This window comes from Budorcas taxicolor, chromosome 2 (genome assembly GCF_023091745.1).
Source record: "Budorcas taxicolor isolate Tak-1 chromosome 2, Takin1.1, whole genome shotgun sequence".
NCBI classification, from domain to species: domain Eukaryota; kingdom Metazoa; phylum Chordata; class Mammalia; order Artiodactyla; family Bovidae; genus Budorcas; species Budorcas taxicolor.
Genome location: NC_068911.1, coordinates 134,231,285 through 134,244,358, shown reverse-complemented (window position 1 = coordinate 134,244,358; position 13,074 = coordinate 134,231,285). Strand labels below are relative to the sequence as shown.

General features: G+C 41.4%; 1 protein-coding gene across 1 annotated transcript; it reads right to left on the bottom strand.

The window, feature by feature from the left end:
- Positions 1–1,042: 1,042 nt before the first annotated feature.
- On the bottom strand, positions 1,043–9,181 carry CASP10 (caspase 10). Its single transcript, XM_052653263.1, has 5 exons — positions 9,117–9,181; positions 6,249–6,602; positions 4,604–4,697; positions 2,333–2,466; positions 1,043–1,124 (listed from the first exon to the last, which is right to left on the bottom strand). The coding sequence occupies exons 1-5, from the start codon at positions 9,179–9,181 to the stop codon at positions 1,043–1,045; spliced, it is 729 nt and encodes a 242-aa protein (XP_052509223.1).
- Between the last annotated feature and the right edge of the window lie 3,893 nt (positions 9,182–13,074).

Genomic DNA, 13,074 nt, shown 5'->3' with positions numbered 1-13,074 from the left:
CTTTATTTATTGGTAAGGCAATTACTACTATTTACAAGTGGTTGGTTCACAAAGTTCATAGAGTTATTCCCAGTCAAGAATTGTACCAATATTTCCAGGCATCTTAAACAAATATTTTAAATAAGACCAAATGAGAGATGTGAGTTTCACAGTCTTGAGCGTATACTTTATTTTAAGAAATGCCTATTGTAAAATGCACCTATATTTTATTTGTTGTATTTGCATTTGCAAAAAAAAAAAACAACCTGAAATTATCTATGGGATAAAGAGGAGGGAGAACAGAACATTCAGTGGACAGAAATGGAGTCAAGACTCTTTTGGAACACTTTTTCTTATTTTCTTATCTTTGAATAATGTAAAGATAGCACCTGTTCAAAAATACATTTAAACAGTAAACTTCAATACAATCTAAAATTGTTAATAGAAAAACTTTCTTTTAAAATTTTGTATATGCAAAAGTTATGTTAAATACAATGTTTATATTGCCAAATGGGTCTTTCTTTAAACAGGAAATTCCCTTAGTGTTTTTTAAAAAGGGTTCTACTTTCAGAAATTTAGTTTCTGCTTAAAGATATAAATATGTCACTTTTACCACATCTTTAAGAGCAAACTTCAGACTTTGGACAAGACTCAGATCCTAACAGAAAAAAAATGTTAGAAAAACAACTTAACACATACAACATCTCACCAGAGGTATGGAGTTGAGAGGATGCATTGGAGCAGGTTCGATACAGATTAACCACTGGCCCTGACAATAAACCTAAGCATTCTGAGCCAGGGACCTAACCTTCTACAGTCAGGGACCAATCCCAAGGACCCTGGCCGAGAAAGATGCTGTGTGCAGATTTCAGCCCAATTCAGGCCACATTTGAAGGGAGTCTTCCCATTTATGTGTTTTCAGGTGAAAGAAGCAACCAATTTTCTTCTTTGCTTTAGTTGGTTTGAGGTGGGTGTTCTGCATTTGAAACGTCCTGACCCCAACATGGAATTTAATACAAGATTGTAAGTTTTCTGCTCCCAGAGCAGCTGAATGTGTCTGCCTTCACATTGGGCTGTCATCTCCCAAGAGCCAATCCTGCTCGCAGCCCAAGAGAAGCAGCTCCTGCACAAACACCTTCCCCACACTAAAGCAAGAAATGAGTGTGGCATGGACCAAATTTTAAGGGAGGACAGAGAGAGGGGCAGTGAACCACCATCTCATCATCAACCAGTGTCCAAAACAAGCCTGTGCAGAGGAGACACAGAATTATAACAGTAGGTGGGCACATACAAGGGAGACTGACAGTGGTTCTGAGCTAAAAGGAATCTTAAAATATACCCGGTCCCACCTTTTATTTCACAGATGCCCAAATCAAGGCCAATCTCTTTTTTCTCAGGGTGCACAATTAAACTCAAGACTACACTCCAAGGCTTCAGTAAAGAAAGCTTTTACTATTTAGACTTATCAGAAAGAAAAAAAAAAAGGACAGAATCTGTGTTAGAAAACTGGGCAAGTTTTATTACTAGAATGAACGGCCATTGATTTCTGTGATGCCTGGGAGGCTGGAAGCGATGACCAAAGGGTCTTTCAAGTCTAAGAACCAATCAAAACTCTCTTCCAAGGTCACTGTTTTTCCTGTGGTGCAATGAACACTGCTTTTTTACGTAGTATGAAAGCAGCCTGAAGCCTCTGGTTTTTTAATTTCATTTCTGGAAAACAAAAAAGAAATAAAATTCTTCTCTGATAGTAATTTTTGAGAATATGAAAATTTTTCTGACTTTCTAACAAACATATTCCTAGCAATGTGTATTGAATGCGTACTCTGTGCCAGACATGCATTTTTAAGAAATTACATCATTTAATCCTCAAAAATTAATCACAAAGCAGGTACAATTATTGTCCTCACTTTACAGATGGGAAAAGTGAGACATAGAGGAGCTGAGGAAAGGGCCTCTGAACCATTAATAAGTGGAATTCTGGCAATCTGACTCCATGTGTTCCACTTTTAACTCCTGTGCCATTCTGCCTCCTATTTTATGTCATTTCATTCAAAACCATTTCTGTTATTCTCATTTCTATTTAAGAATCAGAAGAAGACATTTGTCTAAAACCACTTTCTCCCACGAGACTATAAGTGCCAAGAGGGTAGGAGCTTTGCTCTATACCTTGCTGTAGCTCCAACTTCTAAAACTGTGCCTAGTACAAAGTATGCATTCAATAAACATGTGCTGAATGAGCAAATAGATTTCAAGAGAATATTATCAGAGTGATGAGTAAACATCATACACGGCCAATTGATTTAAGAATTCCTGTGGTCTGGTGCAAACAAGCAAGCAAGCATAAGCTAGTTACCTCTCTCTTTTGTATTTGTCTAGCTTTTCCATAAGGTTTGGCACAATTTTTTGGCAGAGATTCTCCAGTAATGTCACATTATCTTCATCTATTTTAGCTTTTTTCTCCAGATATGTCAAGAAACTTCTAGAGGTCTGCAAGAGAATCAGTGAAGTCACTTTTACTTGCCTACTGATTATCCATTGCATTAATAAATAAGGCAGAGTATATATCCAGGAGGACCTAAAATAGTATGGGGAAAGAGACAGTATAGAAACTGTAAGTCTCTACACAATCTGTAAATGTGTGTATGCATGTTAGTCACTCAGTCATGTCCAACTCTTTGGGACCCTGTGGACTGTAACCCTCCAGGCTCCTGCCCATGGCATTTCCCATGCAAGAATACTGGAGTGGGGTGCCATTTCCCCCTAGGGGATCTTCCTGACCCAGGGATACCACATACCAAATATATACAACTCACTAACTACTCAGAGACAATTTGATGAGTAAATGCTATTATTATCCCCATTTTAAAGATGAAATAACTGAGGCACAGAGAAATTCAATAACTTGTCCAAGGTCACAGAGCCAGTAAGGGGCAGAGCACTAATCATGCAATGTTTTGTGGCTCTAACAATGAGTAAGACTCAGTCCCCATTCCTGAGGATCCCACAACCCATCTTTGGGATAAAGACTAAAGAGAGAAACAATGGAAAGTCACAAGAGGCTAAAATTCCTGAGGGCCCTGAAGAGGTGGTGGGGGGGCGGGGGATGGGGGAGGGACTCAAAGAGTATAGCCAAAACAGAGAATTAAACTGATTAGTTAACCTACAGGTCTGACACCAGGAAACATGTTTAACGGATTATTAAACATGGTCCTTGTTACACCTACCACATGTAAAACAGCTCAGTGATTTTTCTTTAAAAAAGAAGTTATTGGGATTTCCCTGGCAGTCCCAGGGAAGAGTGGTTAAGACTTTTTGCTCCCAAGGCAGGGGGAAGATTTGACTACTGGTCAGGGGAACTAAGATCCCATATGCCACACAGCACAGCCAAATAGTTTAAAAAAAAAGAGACAGAAGAAATTATTTGTCAATAATACCAGTTAGTCTGGAAAGAATGTGATATAGGAGGGCTACACTCAGGCTTTTTGCATGAGTGATGTGCTCATTTCTGAGTTGGACAGGGGATCCATGGCTGCTCACTAGGTTCTACATTTTAAAACTGCCATACATTTTACACATCTTTTTTTGGTGTTATCAATTATTATATAACTTAAAACCTAATGAAAATAACAGTTGAATAACAAAATTAATGTTATAGGGTAAAACTTGAAAATTGCCCCCTTCCCAAATTAAATAACTGGCTTGTCACAAGCTGTTAGAAACTCAAAAAATAAAAAGTTCTGTGGCCTGGAAGAGATATGTACAGCTACTTTCCTGCCCTTAATTGTGATCAACCTAACAAGAATATCAGCAGACAGCATTATGTTAATATTTTAAAAATTACTATTGGTTCCAAGCTCCTGTACAACCCTATAGAAAGCACACCCTCAAACATTCGTCTCATTTGGTTTTCACAAAACTCTTCATGGAAGACACTGCAGAGTTCACTGAAGAGGATAGTCTCCCTTGTAAACCTCAACAAATGGAGGTGATGAACAATGGAATCCCACTCTGCCATTAGCTACCACCTCCTCATTCCTTTGCACAATTCTGTGTCATAAGACACAGTGAATGCCCATAGCAGTCAGTCATTTACTGCATGGTTACTATGTGCAAAGGGCTTCGCTGATGGCTTAGTGCTAAAGAATCTGCCTGCAACGTAGGAGACAATGTTCAATCCCTGGTTTGGGAAGATCCTCTGGAGGAGGGCATGACAACACACTCTAGTTTTCTTCCCTGGAGAATCCCATGGACAGAGGAGCCTGGCAGGCTACAGTTCAAAGGCTGGCAAAGAGTTGGACACGACTGAAGGGACTTAGCATGCACACACGTACTATGTGCAAAATATAGGCCCAGCTAATAGTTTATGTACATTATTTCATCTAATCCTCTTCACAGTCCTGGAAGGAAGTAGTATAATTGTCTATAATAGGCTGTATTAGAAAATGGAGACTCAGAAACTTTCAGTCACTTGCCCCACATTCAGGAGTTAGTCTGGAACTAGACTCCAGGCACGTCACAATCCATGTTTCTAACCCTTGTTTGATACTGTCTCCCTTTCCAATATCTTCCCAAGCACTAATTAAGGTGATGTTCCCAAAGATCCCATTGGGTGTGGCTCACTCACCATCTGGACATTTGGAACTGACTCCTTCAGAAGGAAGATCATGTTCTTTAGGTTCTCTGAGCTGATGCCTTCTGACAGTTCGTAGAGCAGGTTTCTAAGACAGAAACCAAAGAGACAAGTTAAAGCCTCACACTTGCCGAGGACCGGCAGAATATGGAGAGCTTTTACCAAACATTCTCTCTCATTTGAATAATCACAGCCCTGTGAGTAGACAACTATTAATCTCATTTTATAGATTTTAAAACAAAAACTTTTAGTATTTCAATTTGACCTATTCAGCTATGAGCCTTGTTAATTAATGGTGAGCCTTGTTTATTCCAGGTCTTCTGATTCCAGGTCCAGTGCTGTCTCACATCCCACTAAGAAGGCGTAAAACACCACTGTGGCATGCCCGCCCTTCTCCAGACCCCATTCCAGAAATCAGGCTTTCTTTATAGGCCCTCATCAGGGAGCACCCAATGCCAGTGAATATGAAGTTCACTTATAGACAGGAAACTATCCCAGCTTCTGGAAAGCCATATACTCAACAATTGGAAAAACTGAATTTAGGAACTTCCCTGGCAGTCCAGTGTTGAGCATAGGTATAATCCCTGGTGGAGGAACTAAGAGCCTACATACTGGGCCATGTGGCCAAAAAAAAAAAGAAAACCTGAGTACTTCATTCACACATTAACAGCTCTGTATGCCCAAGACCATTCCTCAGCTCTTTAACCAACAGAATGGAGATAATACTTTGCAGAACTCTCTCACTGACCCGAGGGTCACTCAGGTTCTAGGAGTCAGTTCAAGTGTTAAGACCTGAAGCATTCTAATCGTCCAGCTATAAAATAATATCACAAAGCCTCCTCCTTGTGAGGCTGTTTGATGTCGATACTATGTCAGTGGACAGTTTATAACAGTGTTGCCTCAGGTCTCTTGCCTTTATTTTACCTCTTTGGGCAAAATGCCTATATTTTACCCGTCCAGGTTTCACCCCCAAATTGGGCAAATTGGACATGGCATAAATGACGTCCCTCCCTACCCTGGAAACACATCTCCTTTTTCATTTTGTCAGTTTGGCTCCAAGTGTGCTTCCCTGGTAGCTCAGCCGGTAAAGAATCTGCCTGCAATGCAGGAGACCTGGGTTCAGTCCCTGAGTTGGGAAGATCTTCTGGAAGAGGGCATGGCAACCTGCTCTTGTATTCCTGCATGGGGAATCCCCATGGACAAAGGAGCCTGGTGGGCTACAGTCCACGGGGTCAAAAAGAGTCGGACATGACTGAGCAACTAAGCACATGCATTACTCTCTTTTCGAACGGCAGACACACCAGTGACTCACAGGAGGGAGGAGGCTGAGAGCTCGGAGGTTGACAAAGAGGAAGGCTGGAGGTGGGGCCTGCTGCCTGGAGCTGGGCTTCCTTCCTCAGTGAGAAGCAAAACAAAAGGAGGCCCCTCTCAGGCCCAGGGCTGGGTTTCAAAGCTTTGTTGACCTCCCAGCCTGCCTTCTCATTAGCACCTGAAGCTGAGAAATCTCCTGGTTTAGAATCACCATACCATCCAAGGGGGGAAAAAAGCTAAAAATCGAATTCATTTTTAATCTTAAGATTAAAGATCTTAACCGCAGCCTTTCAAAGCCCAGTGGCCCTGCCATGTTGATCTTGATCACCTGAAGTGGGAGACCCTGCGGCGGGTTTGCAGCTGACATTCCACCTGCTCCTTGGTGTAGTCAAGGTGCTGCAGCAGGATCTTCTGCTCTATGATGTAGAGGAGCTCTGCTAGGAAGAAGGGGTCTTCCTCACTCAGCAGCTCCTGTTGCAGCAGGTACTCAAAAATATCCAAGGCTCTGCTGCACTTTTCCAGTTTCCTGAGGGTGATGTAGTCTCGGCAGAGAAACTTCAAGCACTCCACATCTCGATCCCCCAGGGACAGGTCAATAATCAGAAGCTTCTCTCGAAAGTTCACTTGCCGGTTATCATCTAAAGTGGAATTCAAACTTTGGCTTGGCGATGCCATGACCTGCCTGAAAGATATAAGGAGGTGGGGGTCGCAGGTTAGAGAATGAGGACAACACAGCACCCCAACTTCCCAGGCCCTCCCTCAGTTTTAACCTTCTCTGTTCCAGGCCTTAGGCTTCTCTAGAAGCGCTAAAAGATGAAATTCACTGGGAGGTTACTTCAAAAACCTATAGCCCAGAAAACTTGATTCAAACACTATTAACCCTTTCAGGAGGTCTGGAGAGAGCTTTCATTGGAACTCAGTTGACCCTGAGTTCTCCCAAATCAAAATGTCCCCACTGGGAGAGTTAGGTCTATTTGGCGGGAATTATTAGGACTTCAAGCCCAGGAGACAGCATCTCAAGTGACCCTGAGAGAACTGTTTGAGGAGGTAGGTGGAGGTTGTTGGTGGGGGCAGTGTTGAGTGGGGAAGGAGCCAGGTTATGTATTACTATATATATATATTATATATACATATAGGCTATATATATTATATATTACATAATATTCTATTATATAATAGAAGTTTGCAGCAAGGGACAGGTGATCTGAATATTTAAAGATTATTATTAATTAAGGAAAACCAGTTATTTTTCATTAAGAGATTTAGTGCCCTTTTATGTACAGGAATATGCAAACGTCTGGGTTCACTGAATTCATTCCTGTCAAATGCATCTCATCTATCTGGGGCCAAATCCTGCTTCTTAATTGTTCACATCCTTAATTCTTCATTCACCATAAGGGGTGGCAAACTTTCTCCCACACATCCCCCGACACACACCCACACATCCAGCTCCTCAGTGCTTACTGGGGAAGTGGCTGATGGCTGCCAAATAGAGGTATTGTTCTACTTGGGCTCAGAAATTTACAATTGGAAGGTTGAAATCCCTGATGGCTGTGATATTGTTTCCTGGTATAGCAGGAAATATTAATATTTCATTTCACAGTCCCTCTCCATAGTGGGAAATTTGACCATATTGGGAGACATTTCACAACCATTTTTTTGTCCCACTGTGCTGGGAGGCTCATCCCAGATCAGGTGAAAATTCTTATTGATATGTCACTCCAGGTGTTAATTTCCGGATTAGGCCCACTGATAGATAATAAAAGATTCTCTGGATCCTCTATCTTCTAACCTATTAGGATCCAGGAGATATTTCCCTCATTGCTTCTTCTCACACCTAGAATCACACTATTACTATTATTCTATGTTTTAAATGTGACCTATTTCTTTAAGATGTTTAGCTATCATTAATTTGGCCTAGGGCCTGGTTACACAGTGTATAATGCAAGAAGACCCTTATAAAGTAGACAGATTACAAGTAATACAGCAGGATTTAAGCCATGAGCTTCCAGAACCAAACCATCTTCCCAAAAGATTACCAAGGTTAGGAAGGGGATCATCTAAGGTAGTAATCTGATTTTTCACGTGACTCATTAAATGTGTTACCTTAGAAGATTCACCTGGTATGCAAACAGAACATTCAGTTTGAATGATGGCACAAGTGCTCCCTTGAGATGCTGTTAAATTTATCAAGGGCCACACAATTTTATAAGACAGCTTTACTCATCATAGAGACCTCAAACTTTAGAAAGCTGATAACCTGGTTGCTATCATTTAAGGCCTTTTGAGTGAATTCTGTTAAGGCTTTAGTGTGAGGAATAACTTTTTCCAATCCTACTGAGAGCACAAAAATAGGTGCTAAGTGATCATACCAGTGAAATACAGATCTCTTGGTCCATCAGGCTCATATTGATGGTAAATTTGCTAGAGTAACATCTAAATTTGTACGTAAGTGGACTTGAGCCCAAGGGAATCCTAAAAGTACACCTTTCTAGCCATCCTGTTGGAAGCCAGGGCCAGAGATTGGTCCCACAAAGCCACTAAGTCCCGTTAGCTGCCACCCAGTATATTTCTGGTCATCTGACCCAATCTGTTCTGTACCAATCACTATCTTTAAGGGAAATGATATATGATACACTGGCAATTTTCATAAGGCATCCATTCTAATTTTTTAGTGTTATAATGCTGATTATCTTTAGTATGATTTAATCGTTCCCAGATTGGGGGGCCTTTAGGCTTAGATGACCAGAACCTGGTATTACCCAGATAAACCCAACCCATAACTGAAACCCAATCCTTCCTAACAGTCTAGAGTTCACATTTTTTGACTGAAATGTAGCTTCTTCCGGTTGAGCTTGAGTAACCTTAAGGGAAAATTCATATTTATGGCCAGGGTCAGAATATGCATGTTAGTTTGGCCAAGTGAGTGGGTCCCATTGAGTGATATCAGTAGTAGCCCAGATCAAACTACAATTCTTTTTTTCTAAAATAAACTTTCTAAGAGCCATCCAGTCAGAGCCTTGGGGGGAGAAACCCACCAAGATAAACCAGAGGTACTGGATGCAGGTAATTGACCACAAACCCAACAATTTAATTGATTTCTAAAATTTGCATAAGAGAGGGCCGATGATGCAAAAAGATTTGATTCATGTCCAAGTCCAAGAAATCAAGAAGAAAACGTAATGAGCAATCGTACCGGTCAGGTCTAGCATCTTGGCACAGCTGTCTGCTTCTGACGTTGTCTTCTGGTTGTTCTGGCATTGCTACTTTATTATTTTCAGAGCACTGCTTTGAGATGAGTCCGAGCTCAACAGTTCTCTCTACAAGCCAGCCTGGTGCAGAAGCCCTTTTTAGGGAAACAAGATGAATCCAAGAGTCAATTTACTTCAGTTTTGCTGCACATGAGCTTGTTAAAAGAACCTGACAAAGGCCCTTCCATCTAGGTTGGAGGGAGTCCTTTAAATGACATCTTTTCCAATATACATAATCTCCTGGTTGTAAGTCATAGGACATCTGATCTCCATTGGAAGATAGATTACTGTGATAAGCTTCGGAAACAAGTTGAGAAGGATCTGCCAATAATTTGATTAAACACTTGAAATAATGTAATATATCTCCCTTTAGTAATGTCGGATCATATGATCCTTCATCCAGTCTCATTTGCCTCCCTGTAATAATCTCAAGGGGAGAGAAATGATGTTTGCCAAAATGAGTGGATCTGAGGTTGAGGAGGACCAATGGAAGAACCTTAGGTGAGCATAAGGAATAACATCCGTAATTTTAGCCAACTGAGTTTTCATTGTTCCATTTGTCATTTCTATTAACCCAGAAGACAGGGGGTGATAGGTACAATGGAAGTATTGCATAATTGGCCAAATTTTACAGGCTTCCTTAACAATTTGTCCAGTAAAATGAGTTTGTCTGTCACTATGTAGTTCTGAGGGGATTCCCTAGATGGGAACCACTTTTTCTAAAAGCAGCTTCTCTACTGATTGTGCCATGGCCCTTCTCCTTGGGAATGCCTCAACCCAGTGTGAAAACACACAGATCATAACAAGAACATGTTGATAACCTTGCAGGGGAGGCATCTGCATAAAACCTATCCTGCCACATTTCCAAAGGGCCTGTAGGTAACAGAAAACCCCCCTGAGAATTTATGCAACGGCTTTTCTGGATTATATTTCGGACATGCACTGCACCCTGAATAGATCTCCCCAAGCTGTAGTAGAGGAAGGTTTCCAAAATAGTGTTTACCCCATAACACGAATCTTCTCTGGGTTCCAATGAGTTAGCTCATGAATATATTGTAAAACAGGACACTGAGCTCCAAACAGAAGGACAGGCTTCCTGTTTGGACCTATCCACAGCTCTCATTTAGGGTTGAATCTTCCTCCTTTCTGTATCTAGGTGTATTTTTCCTTGTCTGGTGCTGTTCTCTGAAATCTTGATAACATGCTAGAGAGGTTACTGGGAGACTGAAAGGGAAAGGCAGTAGCTAGTTGGTCATGAATAATTTGAGAGGCTGCTGCCTTGCCGGCGTGATTAGCTAAAGTTTCTTTTTGCCTCGGCAGTGTCGGTCCTTGAATGGCCTGATACCTTAATAATATCAGGCACATCTGGTAGCGGAACTGCATCTCATAACTCCACTACTTGTTTCCCATTTTTGATAGGCTGTCCTGAGGATGTTAGAAACCCTCTTTGTTTCCGAAGTATACCAAAATCATACACCACTCCAAAAGCATAGTGGCTCTCCTTGTAGATATTGACAGATTTTCCTTTTGCCAACTGACAGGCTCTGGTTAGTGCTATTAACTCAGCCTGTCAAGCGGAAGAGACATTAGGCAAATGACCGTTTTCAAAGATAGACACTGGGGAAACAACAGCACAGCCAGCCTGGTATTTTCCATGAGGTCCTTGTAAATATAAACTGTCAGTGAATAACATAAAATCAGGATTATCCATTGAACTCTCTTGAAAGTCAATCCTAGGGGATAAAAGATTGTCAGTAAAGGCAATACAATCATGCTTTGCATCATCCAATTTTTCTGGGAGCAAGGTAGCTGCATTGTTGGTTACACCTGTGGAGAGTTATATTTGGTGAGAGCAGGACAATCTCATGAGAGATTAGTCGACTTGCTGAATAATGCTGTGTGTGATGAGAGTTTAGTCAGGCATCCACAGAGTGCAGAACAAAGACAGTGAGACGGTGATTCGTAACTATCTCCTCTGTGGTTCGACACATCAGAGCTGTTGCAGTGATAGCTCAGAGATAAGGAGAAAGGCCCTTGGTTGCTGCATCTGGCTGTGGGCTGTGTATCCTATTTGTCGATAGTGGCTACTGTGCTGTTGGGTTAATACTCCTAGTGCAGTTCGCTTGTTTTCATGGACAAAGAGGAAAAAGAGTAAATCATAATTTGGATGCCCTAAGGCTGGGGCCTTTGCCAGGAAGCCCTTTAGGGTGTCCATGGCTTTAGAGTGTTCTGTTCCAGTAAACAGGTTCGGTTTGATCTTGTTTAAGTAAATCATATAATGGTTGAGCTATTCAACTTGGAATCCAAGTCCTGCAGTAGCCTGCAAGACCTAGAAATCCTCTTTAGTTGTCTTTTTGTTCTCAGAGCAGGGAAAGCCAAAATGCCCGTTACTCTGTCTAGATCAATTAAAAGCCCATCTTTAGATATCACATGCCCTAGGTACTTTACATTAGCTTTACAAAACTATAATTTCTCTATAGACACTTTATGTCCTTTTGAAGCCACCTTCTAGAGCAAGTACAGGATGTCTTACTGATTATTAAGGAACTTAAACACAACAGAGAGCCATCTGCATATTGTATTAAGACTGATTTATGAGGAAAAACTAGATCTTCTAAATCTGCTTTTAATATCTGAGAAAAGTAAGTGGGGCTGTCAGTGTAGCCCTGTGACACCACAGTCCACGTATGTTGCTGTTCATTCCAAGTGAAGGCAAAAAGATACTGATTATCAGGATGTACAGGGCTACTAAAGAATGCACTGCAGAGGTCTGTCACTGAAAAGAAGTCACTGTTTTTAGGGATACAGGACAGTGAGGCGTGGGGGTTAGGTACCAACCACAGAGTGGCAAGGAATAACAATAGCATTGACAGATCTTAGATCTTGTACAAATCCCTAACCTTGCCATTAGGTTTTTCAACTGGCAGAATGGGAGTGTTACAAGGACAAGTGCAAGGCACGATAAGCCCTTTATTAATGTAAGCTGATATCAAGGGTTTCATTCTCTCTATAACTTCCTGCTTCAATGGGTATAAGTGAATATTGGGCAGAGGTTTACTTTGGTCCATAGTAGTTTTAACAGGTGATGTAGAATGTATTCTCCCCATGTTAGTGGAATTGCATGCCCATAATTCTTTAGGTACCAAGCCTAGCGATTTTTCTTTTTCTGCCTCACCTTTATCATGGACCACGAACATTAAGTGATGAGAGAAAGATCTGATTGATCTTTTAGGTCTAAAAACATTTCTCCCTTAGCAGTAAACAGAATCTGGGCTTCATAAGTTTCTAATAAACTATCAGGTGAATAGGGGCAATTTCTACTGGGAAAAAAAGAATGTTTTCTATTTAAGTTCTTGTAAGTAAAATTCTAAAGGCAGTGATTTAAAAGCCTTGCTGGAGGCATTGGAAACCCCCACCATTTGCACTGAAGTATTACTGCAAGGAAGGGAGCCTTTGATTTTGGTACGGTTTCCCTGGTGACTCAGACAGTAAAGAATCCACCTGCAATGCAGGAGACCTGGGTTTGATGTCTGGGTTGGGAAGATTAACCTGGAGGAAAGCATGGCAACCCTCTCCAGCATTCTTGCCTGGAGAAGCCCCATGGACAGAGGATCCCGGCTGGCTACAGTCCTTGGGGTTGCAAAGAGCTGGACACCACTGAGCAACTAGGCACACAAAACTGAAGAGATGGCTCCGGAATCTACTACGGCTTTAATCAATTTTCCTTGAATATTCATTTCCACTTCCCCAAGGGTATTAGAAAGGAGGAGGGGAAAAACTCCCCTTGTCCTCCTCTCAGAGTAGCCCAATTTAGTCTGTCCTCAAATTTTCTTTTAAATTTTCTGCAGGCCCTTTTTAGGTGACCAGGCCAGTTGCAGTAAAAGCTTTCTTTGTCAGTTGTGG